General features: G+C 37.6%; 1 protein-coding gene across 5 annotated transcripts in view; it reads right to left on the bottom strand.

Moving 5' to 3' along the window:
• Positions 1–270: 270 nt before the first annotated feature.
• STAM2 (signal transducing adaptor molecule 2) overlaps positions 271–13,476 on the bottom strand; it is a 28,076-nt gene continuing 14,870 nt past the window's right edge. For 3 of the 5 annotated variants that reach the window (XM_075152652.1, XM_075152655.1, XM_075152654.1), the window contains 10 exons: positions 12,330–12,476; positions 10,600–10,669; positions 9,672–9,858; positions 8,720–8,814; positions 7,896–7,978; positions 7,628–7,715; positions 6,767–6,821; positions 5,961–6,114; positions 4,298–4,467; positions 271–4,067 (listed from right to left, as the gene is read on the bottom strand). In XM_075152652.1, coding sequence (XP_075008753.1) covers positions 3,836–4,067; positions 4,298–4,467; positions 5,961–6,114; positions 6,767–6,821; positions 7,628–7,715; positions 7,896–7,978; positions 8,720–8,814; positions 9,672–9,858; positions 10,600–10,669; positions 12,330–12,476 — 1,281 coding nt within the window. In that variant the 3' untranslated portion in view covers positions 271–3,835. The remainder of the gene's footprint in view (positions 4,068–4,297; positions 4,468–5,960; positions 6,115–6,766; positions 6,822–7,627; positions 7,716–7,895; positions 7,979–8,719; positions 8,815–9,671; positions 9,859–10,599; positions 10,670–12,329; positions 12,477–13,476) is intronic. The other 2 variants (XR_012674026.1, XM_075152653.1) reach the window with 2 other exon arrangements.

Raw genomic sequence — 13,476 nt, 5'->3', positions numbered from 1 at the left:
TGAGTCTCCTCCAGAGCACTGGCTTTGCCGACAGCGCGGGGGAACACGAGCTGGAGGTAGCTGGGCTGGTGGCCCAGCCTGCGGGTGCTAGCCCAGGCCGGGCTCCCACGGGGGGGCAAGGCTGAGCGCGCAGCGGGAGGGCAGAGGGGAGCAGGGAGGGCTGCAGCACCGACGTCCACGCTACATGCTGCAAACGGCGACTCGTGTAGCTTCTGCCTTATCTTTCTGGCAAGCACTTAACTACGCAGTAAACAGAAGACTTCACCCGTGTTTGTTAAACAAACTTTGTTTTATTCACACAAGGCAATGCACGCATACTGCAGACAGGAGGCCAAACGGATATTCCAATAAAACAGATCCCCTCTTCTTAATACTGCAAACTCTTTTAAGATAATTTTCTGTAAGAACTGTGTTATATCTATTAACATGTCCATATTCACCTTAACTCCCAGACAAAACAGAAGTAGAACCTTGGTCTGAATTCAAAGTTCAGGCGTGCCACCCATTGGTGGCCAGATGACTCGCTGGGCCACCGAAGATGTCACAGTGCCAGTGAAGGGAGCAGAACTGTGAAAGCTCAGAGGTGCTCAGAACCTGCCCCAGCTGTATTTCCTCTCCTTCATTTTTAACTTTCACCAATTCAAAACAGTTTGAGTCAGCTTCACGTAAAATTTAACTAGTAAGAGCCATAAATTCTAAAAAGTTATTCATTCATCCAACAGACACATCACAGTGTTCAATGTAAGCAAGAGTAGTGCCTATTATTTCCTTAGAAAAGATGCATAGATAAAAATAAGAAAAAAAAAAACTTCCTATCCGAAAATAATTCCTGTAAGAGACTGCAGCTGCAGCCGTGTCCCGCTCAGCTCTCCTTTCTAAGGGACAGCCTTCAAAAGAATGACACTGTTCCACAAGTCCATGAACATCTACGAACACAACCTAAAGCAAAATGAACACAGAACATTATTTTTAAGGTTTACTTGTTACGGAAACAATCTGATTTTTTAACATCATAATTTCTGTGCCAAACTAAATAGACAATGCATTTGTCACATCAAGGCTGGATGAAAGACCACAATTTCTCAAAACACATCTCTGCATGGTGATATTACAGACAAATTCGATTTGTTGCTTTCAGCTGACTGTAACTTAGACATAACAGGTTGCCAACTCATACTAGAAGAAAATTTATCTAGTATTGGTATTTTCAACACCCATGAAACAAATATATTATGATAAAATTCTCATTATAAAGTTGCACAAATTTCTATGTTAACCATTAAGAGTTTATATGAAAAAGCAGAAGTTATCTACCGTTGATTCCTGATATAAAACAGCAGGTAGAAACCTAATGTAGAAATCTGAAGTTAGGTAAATCCTTTGGCAGCATGTTCAGTTACAATCAGGCCTTAAAAATAAATATGATAATGTATAGAAGTATGAAGAGAAAAGACAGATCCTATTAACACCAAAACCCTCTAAATACACTATTTTAATAATAATTAAATTATTTTACACTATCTACAAGTTGCATATCGCAGAATTAGGAATACAAGAGATGACAGAATGACAAATCCTGCTTTTATAAAATTTCAGGCTTTAACAGTATGCATATACGTAGCTGTGTAGAAAATCTCAGACAAATGAGTATATACATTATTTATATTTAATAATTAACTGAACACAATCAAATCACATCTGTCTAGCATCTCAATTTAAGATACTCAGTATTTCTGCTGGACCAAAGTTTTGAATCCAATAAAAATACCTACCTTACTCTCAATTTACTAACAAACATGGAGAATCTGTATAAATGATAGCAAGGTTTAGTTAGACTACATACCAACTTGGAACAAAGTAAACTCTTACCAAAAAATCTCCAAACAGTAAGAATTTTGAACAGCAGCATTGAAATTAATTATTCTTCTTAAAGAACGCAAGGAACAAGTCATCAAAATACTTCAGTATTGCAACATGTGTTATTTATACTAAACTACTTCAAAGGCAAGGATAAAGACAAATTAAAGTCATGTCAAAAGGAAAGACAAAAGCTTCCTTCTGATTGCACAAATTTAAATAAAAAAATTATTTAAAGAGCAGGTACTGAATACCTTATTGCATAAGCATGAGGCTGCAAATGAATAAGGTCATGATACTAAATAATTAAATAAAATGTAAAAGAAATGGAGGTGGTGCTGAGTGAAGGGTGGTTTTTATTACTCAACAACAGTCTACAATCTGGTAGTTCTCATTTGGTAGAAAATTTATACACCAAACATACTTATTTAGACTTTTGGGAGTTTCATGCATTTAATCAAGATGTTTTTATCAGTGATTTGCTTCCATTATTTTTCCAATCTAAAGATTATTACTCATCATAAAATTGTTAAAATAGGTATAAATCTGACTATGCTAAAGAGAGTAGGTAAATAGGAGGAGAATGAAGTGATTTTTTTTCAGAGGTTGAAATAATAAAAGGAAGAAATCCCACATTCCTGAAAGATAATTCAGCTCATCTGCTCCTCTTGTACAAACCCCACCCATTAAAAAAGTGCATCAGGGAAAAAATTCTTAGATTTCTTTTCTTAGCCACCAAATGCTACGCTGCCACAGTTCCAAGGCAATTCCTTTTCTAAAGACACGTCTGTCATTTTCAATATGCAACCGCTCCTTGTATTAAATGAGGAGCACAATCCCACTCACAAAGCACGTGTATTCTGCCTATACAGAGAGTGCGTTAAATACGCCTTTTTCAAATGGTTTAAGAGTTTCTCTGACTGTACTCGGCGTTTATTTAGACATGGAAACGGTGGCAGAGAAAGGAAATCCAAGAGAGGCAAGAACCCCCTGGTCCCATAAAGACGACTCCTGTTCCACTTGGCTCCCCACTGGAAAGGGAACAAGGCAGATTCTCACAGTCTTAAGCTTCAAACATTCTTGAGCCCCTCCTTTACCACAAGGAACTACAATACTCCTTCACTTCTAAATACATCCAAAAAGGAAAAGAAAAGAGATCTGTACAAGTTTCTGGCTCAGCACCTTGTATCCACAGAGTGCCCACACAGTCAGCTGGGAGCATCCCTTGCCTGCTCTTGCAGAGGAGACTTGTGCTTGCAGTACCACAGCTGCCAAAAGACACAAGTGAGTTCTGGCAAAACCCCACCTGTTTTCTTCAGGAGAAACACATCAGAAGTTCTCTGTAGTTTCCCAAAATCTAAGAGGCAGCACTGTAAAAATCTCATTTCTCATATTTCTGTACGTACATGGTCCTCACTGTCACAATATCAAATCATTTTCTCTTCCAGCTCTCATCTGCTGAACTCGTGCAGTTGTTCCAATTACGCAGTGCACATCATATTGTAAAGCTCGCTACAGCAGCGCAGAGAGAAGGTGGTCTCCAAATCCGCAGAGATTCTCTAAAGCCACTTGGCTAGAAAGATTATAGTAAGATACCAGAGGAAGCAACGCATTAACGAGAGCAACGCCTAACAACAATTAAGCATCCTCAAGTTTTCATAAACACATTTAAAAGAAAACTATTTTTGGACAATCTTTTAACTTAAGATTCACAAGTGGCGTTTCTTGAAACCACTGAAATAAGGGCTCAAGGTAATCTGAAATTATTTTAAACCATCAGCTAATCTAGTTCAGGCTATCTTTATGCAAATGCTTAACAATCAGATCTAATGCATATTTTCACTCTGCATCACCCTAATGCAGTAAGTTGGTTTATTTAAAAGGAAAATGTATTTTGATATCTGTGACAGGTATTCATAAAAATCATTAGGTCAGATAACCTTTATTCATTAATTCAGAAACATGAGCTCGTTTGTTTTTAAAGGAGAGGCTGTTGATGGTAATTCGTTTGTTGCTGTAGAACGGAATGAGCAGGAACTGCCACGGGATAACCTGGCCCTTGAGGCAAGCTGGATGTGTTGTTCTGGTAAGCTGACATATCCACTGACATTCCCATCTGCTGCTGGGTGTAAGCAGCTGTGCTGGCGGCTGACGGAAGGCCAGCGTTCTGGTTCACGTACGTCTGGTTTAACACAGAATCCGGTCCTGGGCTGTGACAAAACAAAACAAATCTAATTCTGACAAGTTCATGTCTATTTATCTGACAAGCAGATTTGCAAATAAGAGTATTGCTTAGTCTGAAAGCCATTCGTATATTTTCAAAATGATCAAAAATAGTATTATGTGTCAATGTAAACATCCCAAGAACACACAGCCTCTAGACAAGGTAGTAAAATTACCATCAGGAAGAAGGTGATTTAACAGTTTGCTGAAGTAATACCTTAAATACGCAGCTTGAGCTGGCTGAGTTGCTCCAGAAGAATTTATACTTTGAGGCAGAGACCTCAACTGCCCCATCTGATCAGGTCCTAAGCTATAAGCTGGGGAAATGGTGACTTGGTGAACACCCTGGATCATGTAGTTTCCACTAGGTGGCTGTACAGGATATGACTGTAAATAAAAAAAAAACCCAAACATTGTATACCTTTTATTTTCAATTAAGTAGTAGCAAATGTGGCACAGAGTACCACTACAATGTACAAGTATGTTAGGGTTCAAAGGCTGAATGAACATCAATTAATTTTTCCAACAAGGTTCTAAACCCAAAACATGTAACTTCTTGTAACATGTTTTAAATAGGCATCCTTTATTTCATCAGAAGGTACCTTTTTCAGAAATGCACTGCTAACAAAGTCAGTGCTTAATATCTGAAAGCAGAACCTTTTGTATCACGTACGAGACCTCTGCCCCTCCCAGAAACCTTATTTCTTTCTCTCTCATTTGCCTTGTCTTTAAAATGTTCAATCGTTACATATTTTGATGCACAGAGTTGAGTAAGAAGATGGGCACCGTATGAGACTTGTTATTTAATACATTTTGGAAATTAAAACATAAGAACATTCTAAGACTGTGACACAAAAGGAAAGCAAAAACTTTAGTTTCTTTTACTTCTGGTTTAAGATAATGCAAGTCTTTGCTCAAAATTCAGATAGAACAGGTGGTATAACATGCTTAGTCTACAGAAGTCTATGCTGCTCATTGGTTTTGCGCTAAGCTCAGCATGGTTAGCATTATCTTGTACTTTTCACTGCTGGAAGCATGCATCTTGGAAGAAACAGTAAACACCAGTTGCCTTTTGGCTTAAATTACTTTTTAACCTCCAAATATAATGAATTTTCCATCACTACCAGCAGTTGAGGACATGGAATTACTTTTAACTGACACATTTTCAGATCTAGCAGTTGCTATGGCAACTATTCTTTTCCCACTGAACAATTAACATTAAAGTAAAATTCACTTAAAGTAAAAATACTCATTCTACACTTTCTCCAAAAAGGATCTTGAAAATCTCTTTTTCTCCATTTTTGTTTTCTTAAAACATCAACATGGCACATTAGAGATACTGTAAAACAGTTTTGAGCAACTACACTCCCTAATGTAACATGTCCATTTCTTAAGGGAAAAAAAGAGAGCTAAAACCAGACTAGTGTTTCTATATTTAGAAAAAGTACACTGCACTTACGATTAATGCACTAATATTAAAGTTCACTCATATCCCCACTATTAGATAAGAAGGTAACATTTTACTTTAAGACTGAGGACATGACTCACAGCAAGAATATCCACCAAGCTGCTGAAACACACAGTTCTAACTGTAAAAAATTAATCATGGAATGAATCTTTTAGTATTTTCAATACCGTATCTTTCTGTTAAGTAGAGCAAAATTAACAATTATACCTTATTGTACAAGCAGGTAACTGCAAATTGAAGTACTCTGTCCTAGTGCGTAAATGGTATTTTATTCTAAAGGCTATAAAAAGTCACCAGGCAATGTCAGATTGTTCGTAGGCTAGCAAGAAAGCGTACACTTCATTTTTGCTGTCATCTTTTTAAATAGAAATCTATATTAGGAAAGTGTCTATTTCCAGACAGCAGTACTGACCTGCACTGAAACACCAGAAGATGTAGGTGGGTATTGTGCAGGATGGTGGAGTTTTGAGTAGGCTGAATACATTGGTGTTTCATTCATCAGTTTGTTATAGAGCTCCAGAGCTTCTAGAACTTTCACATTCAATTCAGATAATTCCGAATGTTTTCTGTTTCAAAACAAATAGATGCAAACACTAAGTTTCTCTAACATCTAGTTTTAGAGGGTATAAGAGTGGTTCATTAAACAATTTTGAATATGCAAGGAAAAAAACCTTAAAAGGTAGATGGTCAATTTCTTACACATCTATATTGTAAAATTGCCATTCTGTTTCTTATATCAATGGGACTGGAAGGAGAGTCCACGTGGTGAACAACTATTCTTCCCTAGCTGCAATAAGGCAAGCAACTCCACAGATGTTAGTTACCTTTTCTTTCCACCCTCAAATATCCCTAGGGGCCTGAGGGGGAAGAGGTGAAGATATCACTGAATAGATTTTCCTGTCACGGAGGACAGTCAGCAGCAGACTGAAAATACCAAGCCCTACGCAGATTGCAAAAGACTACAGTCAAAAAGTGCTAATACGAAATGCACCCAGTAACTTATGCAGTAAGTTTTGGAAAGCAGTCATCAAATCTTAGTACACACACTGGGACTTCGGTACCTAAGTGTTAAAAAATAAAGGTAGAATTGTCAAAATTTCTTTCTTGCAAGATTTTCTAGCTTGGGAGATGAACGAGAAAGTACCAAAAAAAATTAATACAGCTGCACAATTTAAAATAAATCATAGTAAATAACACAGAAGCCATGTTATGGCTCACCTATCTATCTCTTCTAGTTTTTCGTCTATCATTGGACCCATCTGTTGACAAATATCTGTGAAGACAAAAGTGTCAAGGTAATTAATGTCTTGCACAATTAAAAGTTTAAATGCAGCCAAAAATTACTTTATCCAAGTACACTAAAATAGCATATGAAATTGGAGAGTGCACCTAGTTATCATGTGTGTCCCATTCCTCCAGCCCAAATAGACAGGAAAAATACTTTGGTTATTCCGCTTTGTCATCCTCTCTCCTCTTTCCCCTCTACCCTCTCAAACGAAAGACTACTGATGAAAAACATGGAAAATTTTGCATTTCTGCTTGCACTGTGCAAGATCTAGGACTTTCATCTCCTACTGAAATATCCAATCTAGACTGCCTATGAACCTATCTAGATCTGCTGTACTGTAGAGCTTCCTTTACCTTCCCTTTTTCCATTCTGGGAACACTCCTTTTTTAATGTATGCTCAATTGTTACTACACACCTTGAACTAACTGGCTCTTAAGTGAACTGAACCTCCTCTCCCCTCCTAGCCAGCAGTATTTTGGAGAAATTTTGACACAAAATTAATCGCTTATTTCAAGCGGAGAGAGATCTTGCAAAGATCAGGCATTGTACACTAGCTGGAAGTTATGCAAATTACTCTGCTAAACATGGAGTTGGCTTGGCAACTATTAGAAAATTCAGCTATACATATAGCCCCACACTCCCACTGTGAAATAAGCTATTCTACAGCACACTATTAGTACAGACCATGGTTTCTCCAAGCTTAAAATAAATGCAAAAGAATTACCAGCTCAATCCACAAAAAGTAATTGTGAGAGAAATACAAAAACTAGCTAACTTAGTGCTCAAAGTACCTTCCGAGTCTAGAAGATCTGGAGAATCAAGCTTTAAATCGGTAGGATCTATACTCTGAAGTACCTGCAGTGTTTTATCCATCTTATCCTGAAAGGTGAAAAGAAGATTAAGAACAGTTATTTCTGAAGCCCAGCAGAGACTGGTTTAATTTTCAAATAAAAAAATTTCTTTATATAAAAAGAATTATCCACTAACATTCAGTAGCAAAAGAATGTTTCAACCAACGTAAAGTCTCAGCAACTTTTTATATTGAAAGTGACCGCATACCTCATCTATATAAACTGGCTCAGGTTCTGCTTTCTTAATTTCTTCTGTAGTATCCTCAGGAACAGAATTTTTATCCACAGTCGCTGAAAGAACAAACATTAGTTTCTTTTCTGCAGCTGTGTTACTATGCTAAACTTAAAATACACATTTTCTCCTTGCCTGCCATCAGATCTTTAAATGAGAGAGAAATTTGAATAAGTACTTTAAGCAGTGATGCACCTAGCTGCTGGAGAAGGGGAAATGGGTTTGCCGTTCTGACAAGCTGCTTCCTTTGGGCTGTTAGTCTGATCATGAACCTAGGCCCAGCAAGGGAAAGACTCTTGAGTCATGTTAGCACCTAAAAATACCTCCAACGCACGTACAGACACACAGTTACTTTCAGCCAAGTCGTAAGTGTTAAGATTTATTTTGGTAGCATAAGCATGAATAAAGCTAACAATGTGATTCTTACAAACCACTGACATGGGTATGAATGTTATTCTAGACTAGGTCTGATGTCTGAAAAGAGACTCTGATGTTTTAATCTGTGAGTTACTGGATTCATATGTAATATGTTACTGACAAAGAACTATGGTAAATTGAACTGAATTTCTGTAACAGGAAAAAGGTAACAACTTAGAAGAGGATCAGAAGATAAAAGCCGTTGAAGTGAGCTACAGCAGTGGTATCTGCTTGCTTGCTTGTTTGAAACAAGGGCAGGATTTCTCTCTCAATTCTTTCCTTGAGCTGATTTCAGGAAATTATTTTGCTGACAGGCTAATTAGTAGTTCCACCATAAGCCCACCTTTCTAAAATAATCTGTCAGCTTTTAGTAGCTAACTTACCTGCCTCAGGTTCCACATTTAAGTCAGAAGTCACAAAATTAGATGGAAACAGTCCTACTCCTCTATGATTTTCACCTTTCCACCAATTGGTGTCACTGAGGAAATAAAGATGTATTACAAAACTCTGAACAGCAACACTAGTGTCAGTGACATATTCTGGGCTTTTGACAGAAAACCTGTGATATCTAATACACCATTTCCCCGTGTATCTGGTAACAAAGGCAAAGGAGAACATTTGTGGAGATTAGCAGCAAAGCCAAAGACAGGAGCTGGGGCAGACAGGTGGGGAGGAGAAGAGGAGAGATCAGGGGAAGTAAAAATCATTCAGTGGCAATCACTCAAAATTTAACACAGCTCTTCAATTCTTTAGATTGATTAGATGGTAGCCCATTATAGCTTCATCTAAGAGCTTACAAGAAGTAAACAAGTGGGGACTAACATTAGAAATACAATTGATCTGTCACAGTCTATTAAATTAGAAGCATTAGCAGGGAAGAAGTTCTGCTTCTTACTATCATTGGGGCAACAGTGACAACAATAATTATTGTTAAGTATTTTTTCTTCAGTTTTATTCTTAGCTAATGTGATGCTCGATAGCCAGAGATTTAACAATTTCTGGAAGTAGCTGGAATTTAGCACTGTAATGCGTATGTATATTCTTATGACATATGTTAAACCAACTAACATTTATCTTAAAAACTACAAAAAAATTGGACCTACACCACGGCATGAAATACCCAACGTAATACAGTGAGGTTCTCCCTAAACCAAAAATGACTTGAGGTCAAAAACTTGGGCTATGGAAAGAATAGTGGAAGATAAAGGGATTTGAGGAAGGCCAGAGTGACAATATACATTTCTGTGGGGAAAAAAGCATCAGAGGAAAAAATTGCTATCCTAAGAAAACAACAGTTCTGGAATAAAGGCACCTTCATATGAGTACATATTATACCTGTCATCTAAAACAAAAATAATTTCTCCACTTTTAAAGGTGAGCTCATTGTCCTCGACGGCTTCAAAGTCATACAGAGCTCGCACCTTCCTCGAGTTCTGATTGTTTTGCTGAATTTCTGCAGATGGGTACAAGGATTTCGTTTCCATTTGTTGCTGTTTCTGCTCTTGCAAAGATAATTCGATAGCTACAATTAGGGGAAGGGAAAAAAAAAGTTTGTATATTTTATCCCTGTATACAAAGGCAGTTTGCTTTCCTAATTAAAAAAAAAAATATTTATTGCTATATTATAAACATGGTCTGTATCTGCTTCTCTAATATTTCAAGTTTAAAATCTTTGCTCCAAACTACTAGCCGTATTTCACATTTCAACAGCTTTACTCTGCCCCGCAACAGGACTAAAAGACAAGATGCAATCACGCGCAAGCTATGAAACATTTAAAAAACCCTCTGCTTTTCATGGTACAGGCCACTATTTGAAGCAGCGCACACACTACTAATGTCAGGACCACCATTAGCATGATCAGAAATACTGATAAATACTTCACTATGACATCTGAACAACAGTAACTATACCCAAGAAAGAGGAGAAAGAATAAAACATTTAAATGTTCTGATTTTTTTTTTAAAGCATCAAGATGAAGGCTAAAATAAAACATGTGGGTGCAGAAGGGAAAAGACCAACTCTCTGGAGAGAAAGCAGTAACCAAACAATGCTAATGGCTATGTGATGGGGAAGAATATATCTTAACCCAAATCCTCATCCATGAGGAAAATACCTTGAACAATACAGTATACTAATTTCCAACCTGCTGTGCCCTTGCTTTCAATTCTATGCAGCAGAAGAGAGTACAACTTCCTATTTCTGTGCATTTTAACAAAACTTCTAGAGCACAAGCCTAAGCCAAGGCTGTGACTAGCAATTTACCTTTAGCTATATCTTCATCTTCTTTGTTTTTACTTAATGATGAGCCATTCTTAGCAGCATTTGTGGTAGCCTGCAAATGTATTAACAACAGAATAAGTTCAGGTTACAAAGGAAAAATAAAGGTCTATAATTATATACTTAAAAGAATTAGTAATAAGTTGTTCCTGGTTAGCTGCCTTACTGTAGCATTTCATTACTGAATCAAGATGACCTTCTAGAATAAAAAAATAATCTTCAGAATCTCAGCCAGGTTTTATTTTGTTTCCAGCAAGGAACAAAGTAAAATAAATAACCAGATCTAATTTAAATAACTGATCTCATTTAAATAATTATTTTAGTCTAATTTGATAAAGTGAGACTACTCACTTAAATAACTGCTCTTTCCACCTTTGTCCTCCAGTCCTCCACCCCTCCCTTCCAAAGGGAAGAAAAGCTCTGTGGAGTCCTACATCTGCGAAGACCCAAGTTACCAAGCAGCAGCTGGACTTGCTGAAAAGGGAAATCTCTCTCCATATCAGAGCAAAAAGCCACCCTCTATCTCTGCTGGTGGGACAATGGGAAGGAAGAGCAAATGTACATCAAGTTGGGAGCTGCTGACTTAAATATTACGAGTCTCCACAACAGCATAGTGAATCATTCTTAAGAAGTCTTCCCACACCTAACGGGAATGAAGAACCTAGTTTCAGACACTAGCCATGTCTAGGATTTATCAATGGTCCTAGGAAACAATTCTGTACAAGTGTACCAAATAATAATAAACCTCAGCTTTGCTTGTTTGAAGTGAAGTGTATGAGGCAAAAACATCAAGATGTTATTTTATATGTATTTGTAGGAAAGGAAGTATAATTGATTGCCAGTACTCTAGATCTTCCATGTTTCTGCCATATGTTTTAACACATATCCTAGATTTAGAAGTGAAAACATCTTTGTGGAGGAAGGAGAGATTGTAAAAGTAAAAAAAAAACCCTGTGTTTAATACAGAAAAAAGTAAACTTCATGTAAAGAATACGTAATAGAAGCTGCTGTTCTAATTTTCAGGACTGATCTTCACCTGACTCATAATTAACATGAAAATATTTAGAAGCATCAGTAATAAAGCATAGGAAAAAACCCACCTGTCATCACATCTGCCAGCTAAAAGTTTAGGCATAATACAGCACCAGAAGTAAAATACAAAGGGTGACGGATTGGAGCACCTCACCTACTGCAGAGCCAGGACAATTCCTGACATGGACAGGTAACTGCATGAACAAGAAATGGGGACTCGGAAAAGGAAAGCATAGCACAGATCATCTTCAAAAATGTCTCCATTCCAGATACTGCCCTTTGTTTTGTGAGACTCTGAAGAAAAATGAAGGTATGTGCTCTGAGTCAGCAATTAGAACCGTGAAACACCAAGTACAAAGTGTGGGTGTACAATTGCTTCGATTTAAGGTGACAGCTCAATGAAGCTCTAAAAATGATCAGAAGAAGGATCTAAAATGAAACAACTCATAAGGGCATCATGAAATAGCCTTCAGTCTGTTCTTATTTTTCTTAGGAAGGCAAGGACATAAAAAAGCAGAATGAATAGAAGTGAACCTCAGCATAAGGAGGCAACCAAACTAGAACAAGGGTCCTACTCTCCTCTGGTCGAAAGCACAAAAGATCTTATTTGGACAGCTTTTCATTTTGTTCACTGCCAGGAACAGTGAACCTAACAGTACCATGTATCCCAAATCAGCTTTTACCTGCGATCCAGCTGCAGGGAAAGTCACACCTTCTTCTTTTAAAGATTTAATAGTTGCAGATATTAAGCTACACTGTGGGTCTTTCTGAAATTCTTCCGACCACTCCACCATTAGAGTTTTTAGCTTTTCAGATACTTTTGGATGAGCCTAGAAGACAAAATTGCATAGAAAGGGATGTTTGTACCACAAAATGAACAGAAACAGTTGTTCCCTCTCGCTAAAACTTTGTTACCAAAACCGTTTTACTATAAATATCCTTAATAATAATTGTCTTGATTAAGAAAATTTGGAAAACAGAGCCCAGAATATATGGTCTTTTTTACAATGATTCTGATATTACAGATAGCATGCTTGGCTTCTGGAGCATCATCCTTTCATTGGAAAGCTGGCATAGCTGTTTCCAACACCATTACCCCAACGCAGCAACAGACTGCAGGTAGTACAGATTTCCCTGATTCCAGCAAACAACTGGTTATTTTAAATCATGGCTCCTTCAACCCTTACAGCAATCCTCTGCGGCAAATTCTCTTGCACAGCCAAAGCTTAGATCTTGCAGGCGGCTCACCTACCTATACTGCTGTTATTTTAGTGGAGTCATTTTTAGGTGGTTAAGGAATGGTTAAGGAAAAAGACTGACAAACTTTTTGACTTTTCAAATGTTAGCCATGTTTCCACACCAATAGTTTTGGAGAAATTCAGGCTACCTACCACACTTATCCAACTTTTCTGCACCTCTATGTTAATTACCCTCCATTTTACCTCAGTTTTCTCTTCATTACTTGTAATTTGCATTGTTATTCCCCTCCCAACCACATAAGTTCATCTGATATAAGATACTGTCTTTCCCTACAAGACAATACCCCTTCCCTACCTTTTATGACCTCTGCTGTCTTCTCCTCAGATGCCAGAACACATCTCTCCCTGTTGACTTCTCAGGTGATAGGATCTCACAAAAAACTGATCTTTGTACCATCTCTGTATATACATATGAACGTACATCTCCTTGATTCAGATTCTCTCACAAAAAGGAATTAGGCATTACGTACAATGCCACCCAGCTCATGGGACAGTTTATACTATTAGCTCCTGAATTAGCAACTGAGGTGCAGCAACACAGTCCGGTAAAGGAAGATATTTGCTTGCACTG

Source organism: Calonectris borealis, chromosome 6, assembly GCF_964195595.1.
Source record: "Calonectris borealis chromosome 6, bCalBor7.hap1.2, whole genome shotgun sequence".
NCBI classification, from domain to species: domain Eukaryota; kingdom Metazoa; phylum Chordata; class Aves; order Procellariiformes; family Procellariidae; genus Calonectris; species Calonectris borealis.
The sequence above is the reverse complement of the archived record's forward strand: the minus strand, read 5'-3'. Positions and strand labels throughout refer to the sequence as shown.